The following is a 16,243-nucleotide window of genomic DNA, read 5'->3' as shown; positions in this document are numbered from 1 at the left end:
ATATTGGCAGTCTGGTCACCATTTTGCATCCTCTACAATGCATTCTGATGTATTATGGTAAGGACAATAGTGGAAAATATTCAAAGAATATTGTGTAAAGTGTAAATCATAATTTTTTCAGTAAAATTATTTTAAGAAAGTAATACGCAGCTCTGTTTCTAACAGATGTTAGCTGACAGTGTGAGTACCACACTGGTGGTGGAGGATTTTCTTCTCTTTAGAGCTCCCCTAATCCATTAGCCAGTATGGAAGCTGTAATCAAGAATAATTTTTCCAAGCTCTGTTCGGCAGTAGGGACCACATAACAATACTATGAGCCAGCATATGGCAGGCTATATATAGAGCTATTCTAGAATAGCTCAAGGATGCTGGAGCAGGACAGGATGTAAATTTACGCAGTGTCAGTACAGGATATTTGTTGTCAACACTGTTTTCTTTCAATTTATACCAAGGAACTAGGATTTTACTTATCCTCAGTGCACTCAGATGTTTTTACAAAAGTGGTTTTTTTTAATTAAAAGTCATATTTGTTTTCAAATGAAAATGTGTTATGCATGGGGACTTATAAAGGGCATACTTGAGATGGAGAATGTATTTTATAGTTATCCTGGATAGATGTCAGTAGAGGCAAATCCATACAAGTATAGTAGCCCCTCCCAAATATTCGGGTCCCATTGAAAATAATGGTGCACGCACACACTGCCATTTTCTCCCTCCCTGCTTGTCCCTCCAGCGAAGAGCAAGACTCCACATTCACAAAAAAGGAAGGACAACTGTATTAACTGTATTAACTAAGAGGAAGATGTTAGCTTCCTAAAGGAAACTGAATCTGTTCCAAATACAGTGGCCCCACCAAATTCATTGGGGTTAGGGGCACAGGACCCCTGTGAAAGTGGAAAAACTGCAAATAAAAAACACTTTTTTTACCTGAGAGAACACCTCTCTGGGAACACATCTCTATGTTGCAAACTATATATAGGACATTTTTTAAAAAAAAAAAATCAACATCCCAATATAATTTCATAATTGATATATAAGGAATATATATATATATATATATATATAGAGAGAGAGAGAGAGAGAGAGAGAGAGAGAGAGACTTTTAGAAAACTAAAAATGGTACAGAGAAATGAAGGAATGAATGGATAGCTTGGTTTGCGCAGTCGTTAAGAGGAATCTCTACATCTTCCTGCAAAACTTTGTAGTCAACATCTGCCAGCATATGACCACAGAATTATTCTGGAGGACCTACAAATGTCTAGAGAAGTGTTTTCTCACTGTAGCATCTTAGGCTTGTGGTCTCCATCTGGTCTCCATCCTTCATCATTCTGTATAACTCCCAAACTGGATCTGAGGACAAAACCTCTTTTCTCTCTCATTGTTTGTCCTCAGTTTCTATCTTCACAGAGCCTTCCCCAACTCAGATACTCTAGATACTGAACTACAAATCCCATGATTCCCATCCAGCATGACAACTGAACGGGGTGGCTGCAGATTATGAGATCTTGGAAAGTGCATTGTAGGAAGGCTGATTTAGAACAATGTTTAAGCTATCTGATCTGGCAGACCTACAGATTTCCTTCTGCAGTGTGCCCATTGGTTACAACTGTCTCTTGGAAACTCGCATGGGATCAGCAGCTGATGGCTTGTGGACTGGAACTGGCCCATGGACTACTACTTTCCCTAGCATCTCTTTGTTGTTGCTAGGTGCCTTCATGTCAACTTCAACTTCTGGTAACCCTATTCTAGAATTTTCTTGGAAAGATTTATTCAGAGAAGGTTTTCTATTCCCTTCCTCTAAGACTGAGGGAGTGTGAATTAGTCAAGGTCATCCATGCTGATCTCCCTGGCTGAGCATGTATCTGAACTTTATGTTCTTGAAGCCCTAAGAGTGCTGCACCATTTTGTCTCTCTAAGGGGGTGTTCTCATTGGCTTATATTCCATGCTACAAATCGAATCCAAGATACATCGTTCCTATTAGAAACCGAATTAACTCTAGAACAGTTCTAGAGCAACCCGCAATCGTTCCCACTAAAATGCGAATCGTCAATCTGATTTTAATTTGATCCGTGTTAAAGGCGTATAACCCGTGTTAAAAAAATAGAAGGGTCGAACCAACATTTTTTCCTTGATCCGAGATAGGAATCAGGTTATTTAAATAGGAACGATCAGCCTCAGAAATCGGGCTAGCTGGATGGGAGGAGCGGAGCGCGATGGGCTGGCTCGGGGGAGTCGCCCTTTCTTGTCCCCATCCGTCGTGGCCGTCGCCATCTTGCTTCCCTCGCTCTTTGTCTGCAGAGGTCTTGCGATAAGAGAGGTAAGTTATTTTTTTTATTTTTAAATGTCTTACAACAGACACTTAGTCTATTCATCGTTTATGCGTCTGAATTCCCTTTAGCTTAAGCGCCTGTGTATCTGTCAAAACCAGTGCTGCAGTCTTTTCCTGCATGATGTGACAACTGACCTTTTTTTCATGTGTTATAAGTTAAATTTAAGTTTACGTTTAACCTGATTAGCCATCAGTTAATCAGGTTAACAGAGCATTTAGGTTTCCCCCCCATTTGGGAAGGGGTGGGTGGTGTATGTTTCCCCCCATTTGTGGGCATCAGGTTTGGCAATTCAAGCAGGAGGGGGAAGGGTGGGTGGTTCAGCAGCAGCATTGTAGGTTTCCCCCCATTTGGGGGCATATTCAAGCGGGAGGGAGATGGGTTGGTGTGGTCCTCCAAAGAAGGTGGCTTCATTTATCAGTTATGCCTGGTAGAAGGAGAACTCTATTTGACAAGAAGCAAATAGGGTGGGTGGGACGTATGACACTTCATTTTCTGCAGGCATCTCCTACTTCAGTGCTGAGAAGAGACAAGAAGGGAGATGGGGAGCAAGAGTTGTAGGAATGGCAAGTGAAGGACTGAGGAGAAGAATAAGAAGAAAGAAAGGGAGAGAGGGAAGGAAGAGTGGCATTGTTAGAAGGGGGGTTCAGATCGCACTAGGTGACACCCTAAGGAAGGTGACACCACTGCTTCTCAGACATATGCATTTTGGCAGAAATGGGCTGTGGCATTCACCTGTTTCCATTTAAAATGTTGTAAGAGATGGGGTGAGTGGGGTGGGGTTCAGTGACAGAAGAAAGGAGGGGCCACAGTTTTTTCCCCAAAAATAAAATTTTAAATTTCAGAATTTTCAAAATTTTTAATTTTTTAAAAAATATTCCTTTATTTTTTTTTTCTTTTAAAACAATACATTTTACCAGATTTTCATTTTAACCACATGAACCTATGCATTTATACATTTAGGCTTTGTATACAATGTTGTAATTTTAAAAGTATAATTTTAATTTTGCTAGTTGTTTATGTCACAACTATTACCATTACATTCATTGATATACAGGAATTATGATTTATGTGTAACGTAAGTACAAAAAAAGCATTAGTAAGGATTCTATATGGCGTGGCGTGGCATGGCATGGCATGGGAGGAGGTCAGTTCAAGGTGATACCATTAGTTACTGCACTAGGGTCCAAAACACACTGAAGAAATAATCCTGTTTGAAACTGCTTTAATTGCCCGGCCTCAGTGCTCGGGAATTGTAGTTTTGTGAGACATTTAGCCATCTCTGGGGCCATTCAAACTACCTTTTGTACCAAATTGTAACTTGGATTAAAAGTGGGAAGTTCCCATTGGCACTGGTTTTAACACATCAGGATCAGGGTCTTTCCCACCTAATCCAGAGCAAATCCCCCTTAGAGCGGATTTTCTGAAAGTGGATTATTTCCTGTTTCTTTTTGGAAAACCCGTTTCTTCCCTGCTGCTGGCAAACGTGATCGGGTCAAGTTCAAGGGAGGGATTTAGGGCAGAGGGGGCAGAGGGCAGAACATGCCTCTCCTCTCGCAGGCAGCTCTCTCTCTCTCTCTCTCTCTCTCTCTCTCTCTCTCTCTCTCTTGTAATTTTTATTTCTGACAGATTATGCAAATGCTTGTGCTACAAGTTGATATATATTGATAGAATGTGTATGCTTGTGCTACATTTCCCTTTCGTTTGCTTGCTGTCGGCATGGCACCTCACTTTGCAAGTGGCATTTTTTTAAAATTATTTTTTGTGTGTGTGAGAGACAGAATATGCCAATGCTTGTGCTACATATGTTTCCCTTTCAATCTGGCAAATTGATACAATGTATGAATGCTTGTGCTACATATGTGTGGGAAACGGAGGGAAAGCAAGAGGATGCAAAGGAGGAGAGAAGGAGAGATTGCATTCTGGGATGGGAAATGGAGGGAAAGCAGAGGATGCCAGGGGGAGGGAATCTGAAATGACCTGAAGGCACACAACACATGCACATAAACACACAAGTTGAAAGAATATGCGAACACTGCCACCAGTTTTTTTTAAGAGGGGGGAAATCACCCATTCCATTGCCCAATGGTTGTAGGACACGACCTTTGATGAAAGCGGAAGTGAATTTGATTGACAACAAAGGAGGCTCCATTTTAATGCGGTATTGCAAATGTGAACTTCAGAGAGGCAAATTACATCAATCAAGGTAAAGGGTAGTGGGAACATCTTTTCAGGGAGATTCGGTACTGCCTCAGCGAATCCGGACTGGATCTACCCAGGGCAAATGAGCTAGTGGGAATGCAGCCTCTGTCAGAGAACTCTGGTGCCACAATAAACTACAATTCCCAGGATTCCCTAACACTGAGCCAGGGCAGTTAAAGCAGTCTCAAACTGGATTATTTCTGCAGTGTGTTTTGGACCTTGGTGGCACCAACCCTAAGGGATTCTGTAGCAGAAGGGATTCTGTAGCAAGATAAGAGATGAAAGCTGACTAAAGTGTTATAGTAAGGATTCAGAATGGAGGTTAACTGGGACAGATGTGGGAGCAGGAGTGAAAGAGAAGTAGACAAAGAGAAGCACATAATTTTTCATTATCTCTTTTTCCATCATGTCTTTTACCCCAACAGGAATATATGCTGTCCCTGTTTTGTCTCCCAATAGTTCCAGACAAAGCTTTTTTCATGTTGTCTCCCTTGTTCTTTACCTGATTTTTATAGGTCAGCAACATCCTCCATTCATTACTTCCACCAACTTGCATTTTCTCTCTCTGTTATCATGGAGTATCTGTTGCACAGAAAAACAGAATGAATGCATTATGCCTGTTATTGTGTCTATAAGCAGCCCCCTGTTTGGAACCCCCCCCTCGAATGTAATTATGCTCTGATTAGAAAGATGCTTCTATGCTTACAGCTTCAAACACTACCAGTCCAAAGACATTATACAGCTATTTTATCTTTTCTTTAACAGATGTGTTTGTGTCTGTATGTGTATGTGAGAAGGGGAGTGGGAGAAGATGTGAAAGAATACAGGAGTAATGCAAGTGTAAGTTGATGTCAGGACTCCTTGTAAAATTCTGTGAATGAAGCAGAGTAATTACAGTCCAAACCCTCACCACAAAATTAAAAAAAAAAAAACATTCCAGTATCACTTGCAGTAGTACTATGGGAAGAAAATTCACTACTACAATATCGTGATTGTCTGCTCAGTGCCTGTCCTCCAATATTCTTGACTGACTGAGGATAATCCGTCAGAAATTGAAATTCAGCATTTTGATCTTCATTTGTGATGCCTTAGTATGCTTAGAGCTACTCCAATAATAATGAGATCTACATAAATAAACCACTTGATTCTTGGAAAAATAGACTCAGCAGGGGAGGGAGCTGACATCCTATTTATAGAACAAAATTGGGATGACAGGTAGGGTGAAGCATTCATCTTATTTTATAAATTTTAAATAACTAGAATTTTTAGAAGTCCTATTCAGACCCAGAGAAACTTGAGTGCGATTGACACATGATATACAACAGTTGAGATACCTCAAACCCGGGCAAGATCGAAGTGGCGTCAATAATAAGAATAGGCATTGGTCATCTGAAAGGTTATTGTAAATAGAGCTTCTTAACTCAGTCTGAATAGGAAGGATATAATAATTTGACAGCCTTAGAGACTCTGAAAGAAAGAATTCTCAAATCAATTTGGTTTCATACAAAGGCTGCAAGCCTGGGCAACCTTACCTGAGTGTGAGCTCCCCTGAACACATTGGCACCTGTTTCTGGGTAAACATGCAAATTATTCCTGTTACTGGCTAATCTTTTTCATATTCCTCTATGTCAATGGGAACTGCTGTCAAACAAATGTACTTTGAAATAGTCTCGGACCACAATTCTCTGGAGAATGAACATGCAGTTAAACTTACTGAGTTCAATGGGACTTATTCTAAGTAAAATTGGTAAGATTGCACTGCTCAGTACCTCTGTATGAACATGTAAAATATGTTTTTTCTATCACCAGCTGAAAATACTGGAATTTATTTAGTATGAGAGATACAAGCCCTTAGTTATGGTTGTCCTCTTAACAGCAAGAAAGAAAAAAAAATAAAACAGGAAGGTTACCTAAAATGCTAGTTATATGCTTGAACCACTTGTCTAACATCACCTTTTCTAAAATGTTCAAGAATAAATATTATAGTTGTCTGGGATGCAACAGAAGTAATTCCTAACCAGGAGGTGGCAACCTCTTCTCACGGGAACTTCATGGGATTTTCTTAGGCAAGGAATGCATACAAGTTTAGAATTTGGGATCAGTTTATTAGCTGTTTTGGACAAGACTAGGGGGAAAACATCCAGCCCTCTGTGGTAAAGAATGAAAGTCCAAAGTTTCAAGACCTAAGGCAAAACTCACATACAGTTTTGCGCACATTAATTGTCATGAAATGGCTTTTGAGAAAACAAAATGAGAAATAGGAGACAGAAAGGACCTGCAGCTAAGCCAATGGGGAGCAGGAGATAAGAAACTCTATAGATCTTTTAAACTCAAGCTCAGAGAGAAGCACCTCCCTGTTTAAAAAGATATAAGGGAATCCTGTAGCATCTTTTAGACTTATTAAGAAAAAATAAATTTCTAGCGTAAGTTTTTGTGGACCCGAGTCCACTTTATCAAATGCATGGAGTGAAGCCTCTTTGAACAGACATATATAGCAGTGGTTGGATCTGTGTGCAAAATATGAAATAGAAATGCAAAACACATAGAAGTGGTGATGAGATGACAAGATAGTCTCCTTGATGGTTATAGTCATAAAGAGTAAGGACAAAGATGAGAGACAGGTAAACATATGAAGAGGAAGTTATTCATCTAGTAGTGCATTGAGATAGGGTTGTAAATTAATAATTACAGTTGGCCCTCCATATCCGCAAATTCTTTATCCACGGATTCAAACATCCACAGCTTGAAAATATTTTTAAAATATATACATTCCAAGAAGCAAATCTTGATTTTGCCATTTTATATAAGGGATACTATTTGACTGTGCCATTGTATATAATGGGTCTTGAGCTTTTGGTATCCATGGGGAGTCCTGGAACCAAACATCAGTGCATACCAAGGGTGCTCAGTACAAATGGAGTGAGCGAAATAATTGTTCTTAACCAGGGAAGGTTTGTCTAAGTATATTTTTGATAAGTGTTGACAATTTGACAAAGTTTCTGCCAAGTACTAACCAGGTCTAACCCTACTTAATTTCTAAGGTTAGAGAGATCTGGTGCCTTTAGGGTATTAAGGCATACATTAGGCAGCCCTATATGCTTTGTTGTTGTTGTTGTTCTGTCCCCAAACACTGTGTTTGGGACCAGAAATAATCCAGTTTGACACCGCTTTAACCGCCCTGGGAATCCTGGGCTATTGTAGTTTATTGTGGCACCAGAGCTCTCTTTGACAGAGGTTAAATCTCTCACAAAACTACAGTTCCCAGAATTCCCTAGCAGCGCCAGGGGCAGTTAAAGCGGTATCAAACTGGATTATTTCTGCAGTGTGTTTGGGACCAGAGTCATGGCCGTCGAAGTGTTGGTGTCAAGGTGCTTTAATGCTCCAGTGTGGAGACTACACTCAATCTAAGCTGTGAGGAATGGCCTCAAAAACTCCTCTAGTGAGGCGCGAGTGACGTAACAGTTACGTCAGCAATGGAGAATCTCTCTGAAGCGCCGGGAGCGGGAGCGGCTCTCCGTGCCAAATTGCAGCAGCAGCTTCCTTTCTCTGACGCTACGGACTTTTCGTAGCCGCCCTCTATCTCAGCCAAGCCTCCTAATAAAGAAAATGGCGGGCGCGCTTTCTTGTGCCCCGGCCTCTAGGAGGCGCAGCGACATTGAGGGCGCTTAGAAAAAGGAGGGGGGAACCCATCCTGAGGCAGTTTAAGGCTGCATCCACACTGGGGAAATAACCCAGTTTGGTACCGCTTTAACTGCACTGGCTCAAGGCTATGGAATACAAACTCCAACTCCCAGAATTCCATAGCCTTGAGCCAGAAAATAGTTAAAGCTTAGTGTGGATGCAGCCTAAGAGAGAGAGCAGAAGTGTCCGTCTGACAACCCCCGCCTGCTTTTCCATTAAAATTATAAGCGTCTGGTGTCTTTTGTCTCCTTCCTGCCGGGGGCGTCTTGATGGCGACGAAGAGGGAGGGATGGAGGGACTGGGATAAGGCCGCCTCCGCTTATTCCGGGGGTGGTTTCAACGGGTCGGCCTCGTTATTCTTGTGACTCAAAAAGCACACAAGTGTAGCCCTCGCCAAGGGGAAGAGCGAAATAGGAAAGGGAGGGAGGGAGGAGGCTGGCATCTTCTTCTCCCCGCTTGGCTGAGGAGGATACAGGGAAAGTCTGGAAGGGGGGAAAGGGATCCCTGGGGTTTGAAGTGGGAAGGAAGGAAGGAAGGAAGGAAGGAAGGAAGGAAGGAAAGGGAAAATAGGAAAAGGGCTCTATGGGGTTTGAAATTAGGATACAGGAAAAGTCTGGAAGGAAGGGAAATGAGGGAAAAGGGCTCCCTGGGGCTTGAAGTGAAGATACAGGAAAAGGAAGAAAGGAAGGGGTTCTGTGGGGCTTGAAGTGAGATACAGGAAAAGTGAAGGGAGGAAGGAAGGAGTTCTCTGGGGCTTGAAGTGAGGATACAGGAAAAGTATGGAAGGAAGTAAGGAAAAAGAAGGAAAAGGGTTCTAGGGGCTTGAAGTGAGGATACAGGAAAAGTCAGGAAGGAAGGAAGGATTATGTGGGGCTTGAAGTGAGGATAAAAGAAAAGGGAGGAAGGAAAAAGGAGCAAAATGGCTCCCTGGGGCTTGAAGTGAGGATACAGGAAAAGTCTGGAGGGAAGGAAGAAGGAATGGGGTCCCAGTAACTTGAAGTGAGAATAAAGGAAGGAAGGAAAAGGACGAAAAGGGTTCTATGGGGCTTGAAATGAGGATACAGGCAAAGTCTGGACGGAAGGAAGGAAAAGGGGGGGGGGGAAGGAGGAGGAAATGGGTTCTGTGGGGCTTGAAGTGAGAATGGAAAAAGGAGAAGGGCCCCCTGGGGCTTGAAGTGAAGATACAGGAAAGGTCTGTAAAGAAGGAAGAAAAAAGGGGAAAGGAGAAGGAATGGGGTTCCCGGGGGCTTGAGGGTTGGCTGAGGAGGTACAAGAAAAGTCTGGAAGGGAAAAAAGGAAGAGGAAAAGGGTTCCCTGGGGTTTGACGTGAGAATAAAGGAAAAGTCTGGAAGGAGAGAAGGAAAGGGGGGGGGGACAGAAAGGGGTTCTGTGGGGTTTGAACTGAGGCAAGATTTGGTTGATGGGGTACAGGAAAAGTCTGGAAGGAGGGAAGGAAAATGGAGGAGTAAAAAGGCTGGGGCTTGAATTGAGGCAAGAGTTGGCTGGGGATTCAGGAAAAGTCTGGAAGGAGGAAAGAAAAGAGGAGGAGAAAAGGGGTTCTGTAGGTTTTGAAGTGAGGCAAGGCTTGGCTGAGAGGATACAGAAAAAGTCTGGAAGGAGGGAAGAAAAAAGGGGGGAAAGGAAGAGAAAAGGGGCTCCCTGGGGTTTGAAGTGAGAATAAAGGAAAAGTCTGGAAGGAGGGAAGCAACAAAGGAGGATGAAATGCCTCCATGGGGCTTGGAAGTGAGGCAAGGCTGGGTCTGTGTGTGTGTGTTAAGGAAAGACTGACCAAGCGTCCTCCTTTTCCAGGACACAGCCCTCCATTTCCTCCTTGTAAAGGAATTCCTAAAAAAAAGTCCTCCATTTGGAGCACTCCCAAGAACCATCCATTTTATATTATTATGAGTGTATTTAGTTGTTGTTATTTTTTTTAAAATGTGGTCACCTCCCTACATATGTTTTGTTTCCTCCAGACATATTTAAAGCGGTGCCAAAACAGGTTATCCCTCCAGTGTGGATGCAGCCATTGTGTCTCTTGGCAGGAGGATGGGGGCCTTTGAGGTAAAGGGGTTGCCTAAGGTAAAATTGGTGGTGTGTGTCTTTTGGGAGGAGGGGGAAAGAAGGGGGTGTTGTTGGGATTTGGGGAGGAGGGGAAAGGGAAGGGAAGGGAAAGAAGGGCAGGGGGTGGCAGGAGGGAGGAGCGACAGAGAGAGAGAGAGAGCGATGTCGGTGCTGCCAAGCCAGCAGCAGCCTTCCTCGCAGGCAGCCTCGGATCTCCTCCTGCCAGCGGACGTGGGCGAGAAGCAGTTCTTGCTGGGTTGCAAAATGGACGAGGAAGGGTTGGGTCCCCCTTCGTCTGGGAAGGAGGAAGAGGGGGTGGCTGCTGCGGAGGAGGAGGAGGAGGAAGAAGAAGAGGGAGGAAAGGAGGAGGAGGAGGAAGAAGGGAAGGAAGAAGGGGGAAAGGAGGAGGAGGAGGAGAAGGAAGAAATCCAGAAACTGCCTCCCCATCTGATTGAACCGAGGAGAGCTTCTGGGGTAGGTACCAGCTTGTGCTGCTGCTCCTTTGACTCTGATGCTCAGGAACCTTCATGATGCCTTCATTCATTCATCCATTCATTCACAGGTGCTTCTGCTAAGATCACAGATGCTTTGATAAGAGAAGCTTGTTGTGTCTAAAATTTGGTTGCAGGGCAGCAAAAGACCTATGATTTGTCCCCCTTGCCATGATGTCTTGCAGGGGATACAGCTAGTGGCCCCTAACTGATGGCTGATGGATGGAGGAGGTCAAAATGTTCCCCTTTTTTGTCCACTGGATGGAGTCAGGTTGGTCTCCTCCTTGCCATGATGTCTTTCAGGGATGCACCTAGTGTCCCCTCAGTCTCATGGTTGATGGATGGAGGAGGTCAAAACATCCCCATTACCATAATGTCTTGGGAGAGATGTACCTAGTGGCCCCTGATGGCTAATAGATGGATGTCAAAATGTCCCCCTTGCTATGATGTCTGGCAGGGGGTGTACCTAGTGCCTCCTATGCCTGATGGCTGATGGGTGGAGGAGGTCAAAATGTCCACCTTGACATGATGTCTTGGCCAAGATGCACCTACTTTTCGCTAAGTCTCATGGTTGATGGGTGCAAGAGGTCAAAATCTCCCCCTTACCATAATGTCTTGCATGGGATGCGCCTACTGTCCCCTAACTGTCGGCTGATAGATGGAGGAGGTCAAAATGTCCCCCTTGCCATGATGTTGTGGACAGGATGCACCTCGTCCTCCTTAGATATCATGGTTGATGGATGGTGGAGGTTAAAATGTCCCCCTTATAGTGTCTTTCAGGGGATGTACCTAGTGGCCCCTAAGTCTGATGGCTATTACATGGAGGTCAAAATGTCTCCCTTGTCATGATGTCTTGGACAGGATGCGCCTGGAGAGGATATTGCTGAAATGGACAGACTAACGAGACTAAGATCTGATAGAAATTTCAAAATATTTGAGAAAGATTGGGAATGTGTGAAATTATATATGATACAACAATGGGCTGCTTTAGTAACAGAAGGATTTCGACAATAGTTGGTGAGAGAGGACAAATAAAACAAAAAGGAAGTACTTTAGTAAGAGATATAGCTTAGTTAGAGATATGAATGTAATAATTGCAAATGTAGAATCTTCTGTCATAGGGTAGTAAGTAAATGGATGAAGATGAATGTAAAGTTATTTTGTTAGTTTTAACAAGAGAGAGCTATTGATATCATTACAAAGGGATAAGAGATGGGAGAGATGTATGGAAGGGGGTTAGAGGTGAAGTATGCAGATGGAGGATAAGATTAATGTGTATTGAGGGTAAGAGGTATGTAGAAGTGAAAGGATGTTGAGAAGAGGAGACAGAGAAAGTAAAGGCAAGAGGGGGAAGAGGATGGAATCTAAGAAGGACTGGAGAAGAAGGAGTTTAAAAGGAAGAGGAACAGAGTGGGATGATATAGAAGATATAACCTAGAAGGAGCAGGAGGTAATGCTATCAAGAATTGTATGTTACACTTATAGGGATATAAGGGTGGGGGTTGTAATGTACTAGTTGGTTGTGGTGTATGTGATGATTATATTCAGATCCAACTGACGGTTGCCTTGGAACTGGAGAACTCAAAAGAAACACATTTTGACATCCTCCATCCATCAGCCATCAGACTTAGGGTGCAATATGTGCATCCTGTCCAAGACATCATAGCAAGGGGGACATCTTGACTTCATCCATCCATCAGCCATCAGATTTAGGGAGCACTAGGTACATCCTGTCCAAGACATCATGGCAAGGGAGGCATTTTGACCTCCTCCATCCATCAGCCTCCAGGCTTAGGGAGCCCTAGGTACATTCCCTGCAAGACATCATGGCAAGGGGGACATTTTTCTTTTCTTTTTTATTGAATCTTAAAAGCTACACAAACATTTAAGACATACAAATTTCCATAGACTTTACACAAATAACTGTATCTCTGCCAGGGAAGAGGAGAGCAAGCTCCCTGCAGTGGCTTCTTCACTGGCAGATGGCTAGGGCCAGGACTATATCTGCCTAGCAGTAACATCCATATTGGTTTTTCTTACACCCTCAGAGGTTACGAACATGTCAGTGAAGTACTGTAACCCAATGATGTATTGACTTGGCATATGTATTTACTAATATCAACCAAAAATAGACCAGGATTATTGGCTGTGCTCCCAAAAGAACTAAACTAAGACAGATTGCTTATGTCTGGCTGCCAGAACTGCTTTCTTTTTTATAGTTGAATTCTGATAGGTATCAATACATTAAAAACAACAACCATTGATGTAAATGAAAATTAAATTGCTGTTATTACAACAGGGAATTAAGCAATTTTTCATACCTCCATATAATATAAAACTATATGTGTTTTTAAACCCACATATAAGGAAGTCTTATAGGAAATTGTAATTCTAACATCTAAGTGATTCTGACGGTTTTATGGGGACCCTCTTTACTTGAAGTTTAAAGCATTCAGTGATTCCCACCATCTTTGCAGATAAATACATATGTTGCATGTGCTATAACTTGATCATATGCATATTTATTCAGAAGTATAACCTACTGCATTCAATAGACTTTACTCCATAGCAAGTACCTCTAGATACATTTTATAAGATTAGATATACCTTATGTGATGCAGTCAAGAACTGGTTAATCATATTCCACATCAGTTTTAACTTAACTTTAAGCCATTTACTTTCTGGCTTTATTTATGTTATTACTTTAACAGGAAGGAGTACAGAGCTGTATAGAACAAGAAGGCCCTGCCTCCTGGAAATACTGCTCATTATCAGTGTCATTTTGAATGGTTTGGGGGAAGAGAGGGTTGTCCCTGGCACTGAAGAATAGCATGTCTGGAAAAGGCTAGATTGATCTCTCTCTCTCTCTCTCTTTTTTTTTTTTTTTGATTATGTGCCATGCCATACCATTTATGGCACATAAAAACCTGTATCTTCAAATAATCTTAAATTAAATCTTAAATATTTAAACATCCCTCTCTGAATGGAATGAGGGAAAAGGTTCTGTCTTTCCCTGAAGTTATAATGAAGGAGAAAGCAGTTTTTGTATCGTCCAGCTGTCCCAAATCACCCAGGAATCTTGTTATGGTTATTAAATGATAAGCTTGGGTCAACTACCACCTTGTGAAAATATATATATATATGTAGCAGAGTCACCCATGATGCTTTATGAAAGCCAGACAAACATACTGAAAAATTGACCAAAGTTATGTGCTGCTTTGTTCCTTTAAGAGATATTTGGAGTTATTATCTTGACATAACATACCTATTTAATGGCATCAACCATTAATAGACAAGAGATTTTTGCTAGCTATAATAGCTGAAGATCTGGAGAACAACAGATCTCAGTTCCATAAGGCACAGTGAAAGCAGCTTCAGTATGTGTGACTTCTAAATATATGAGCATTGATGTCTGATTAAGTGGGGTAAAAGCATGCCAGGAGGCGGAATGAGCAGTGTTGGTTCCTGTCTTTTTCCTTTCTCATATGATTCATTCTCAGAGGAAGTAGGAAGGGAACATCTCTGTTTTCAAACAGCTTTGTTTTTGAAACAACAGACAACCATTCAGCCTGCCCAGAGATCTCTCAGCATGGCCACAGCTTGGAGGTGAGGCCTGGATTTTAAAGTGCATATTAAAACTGCTCCAAGCTGTGAGTCAAAGTGATGGTTTTCTGCGCAGCAGGCCAGACTATGACAGGTTCAGTTGAGGCAGGAATGAAAATCCAAGGCAACTTGTTTAGTGGCCAGTCTTGCTCAGAAGGATTAAATAGTCCAAGATTTCTGTCCTAAGGCCACATACTAGCTTGGTAGAATGAAAGTCCATCTTCAGTGCACATATTCAGTACAACTCTACTGAAGTTCAAAGTAACAGACGTTATAAGGAGTATTTTGAAGGCGTACCAACTCCTGGGGCAGTGGTTATATTTTCATCTACTTATCATGTGAGTAGAACATATATGTAAATATTAATGGCATATATTTCCAGTTGGGGTATATTAATCCCCAGTGTATAAAAATTCTCATTTAATGTTAATTTCTAGCCATTGTTTCTTCCATAGTTTAATAGCTAGTTGATTTGGCAGTTTTGTAGAATCATATTTTTCCAAGTCACCAGGAAAGCAAAGGATAAGATACTACAACTGTCTGCTATAAGCTAATAATGATGTTAATAGAAAGATGGCAAGCCTTGGAATGCTGCAAATCAGGGCCAGCAATCATATCACTTTCCAAATATTGTTGGACTGCAGTTCCCAGCAATCCAGCACAGCCAAAGGTAAGAGATGCTGGGAGTTCCAGATCAGCAACTTTTGGAGGGCCATATTATTTCTGTCCTAAACAGAAGGATAAATGGGTTTGGAATATGCCTCAGCACATTCTAGTCTACCTCATTGCTCTAAGCAATCTTATGTCAGTTAAATGCCATCTATGTCAAATTTAATGTACAGTAACCTGGTTAATTATACTGTATCACAGACAGATTGAATGAGGTTCCTCCTGCTTGCGAGTCAGTTAAAACATTTCCAAGGAGTACAGAATGTATTAGCCTTCAAAAACTTGAATTGAGCATACACAAAAAGAAAAAGGGCAGTGAAATACTGGGAATATTGTTGTAGAAGGAAAGGCTTGCTGTTGTGCACCACTTGTTTTTGTTAAAGGCTAAATGAACATGCTCCCACACTTGAAGAGGGCAGTGGGAGGAGTGCTCAGCATGTAAAACATTCTATAAATGACTAGAACAAAAACTTCTTAAAATTAGAAAAGTGAACAAAGCAGAGGCACTCACTAACTGTGTCTTGACATCCAACAAGTGAATTTTATGTAGCACATATGTCCACAAGATATGTGTTAGGTAAGGGAACAAAATCAGTCATCAGTGGCAAAATATTGTACTTTATTGCTGTAAATGTCCTATTAGATGTCCTAGCAGAGGAAAGGGCATTTAGATCTTTGCAACAATTTGAATAGAACTGTGCATTTGTCACATCTAAGTGAGCACAGTGATAGTACTAGAGTAAACCCATTTCCTAAGATCTTAATTAACAGTAAGGTCAGGTGAGGAACAATTTAAAGTCTGTCTTTTATTGGTGCTTGCTGTTGAATGACAGCAACAAGTTCCATTTTACTTCCTGTCATTTGTTGTGGGTTTTTTGCTGCTAGTAGAAAGTTCAGTTTGCCATCTGGAGGAAAAAAGCAGCAGGGGGTGAGAAACATTAATCAGCCTTTCAGCTATTCCTGAGCATCTTTTCACTTCTAGGCAAATCTTCATTTTGAAATCTTTCGCTTTCAAAATTCACAAATGTAGACAAAGGGAGAAAATTGTAATCATTCATATTTGTGAAAATGTTAACTCTTCATCATTTAGTGAAAACCTTTTGTTCATTCATATTGAGTAAGTTGCCAAACGTTCCCTAAAATTGGCATCCATCCTTTAGTGTGAACACAGTTATGCCTGCTGGAATTTTCTAAGTTCCTTGGCATTG

At 41.8% G+C, this 16,243-nt stretch overlaps 1 protein-coding gene across 6 annotated transcripts in view; it reads left to right on the top strand.

Moving 5' to 3' along the window:
* Positions 1-8,482: 8,482 nt before the first annotated feature.
* Positions 8,483-16,243, top strand: part of LOC149318693 (putative E3 ubiquitin-protein ligase HECTD2) — a 75,465-nt gene continuing 67,704 nt past the window's right edge. For 2 of the 6 annotated variants that reach the window (XM_089510287.1, XM_089510286.1), the window contains exon 1: positions 8,483-10,272. In XM_089510287.1, coding sequence (XP_089366413.1) covers positions 10,229-10,272 — 44 coding nt within the window. In that variant the 5' untranslated portion in view covers positions 8,483-10,228. Of the gene's footprint in view, positions 10,291-10,422; positions 10,747-16,243 lie in introns of those variants that run through there. The other 4 variants (XM_089510283.1, XM_089510282.1, XM_089510288.1 and 1 more) reach the window with 3 other exon arrangements.

Source organism: Sceloporus occidentalis, unplaced genomic scaffold (assembly GCF_023333645.1).
Source record: "Sceloporus occidentalis isolate IW3139 unplaced genomic scaffold, rSceOcc1.0.p SCAF_2, whole genome shotgun sequence".
NCBI classification, from domain to species: domain Eukaryota; kingdom Metazoa; phylum Chordata; class Lepidosauria; order Squamata; family Phrynosomatidae; genus Sceloporus; species Sceloporus occidentalis.
Note: the sequence above shows the minus strand (reverse complement) of the source record. Positions and strands in the feature narration are given on the sequence as shown.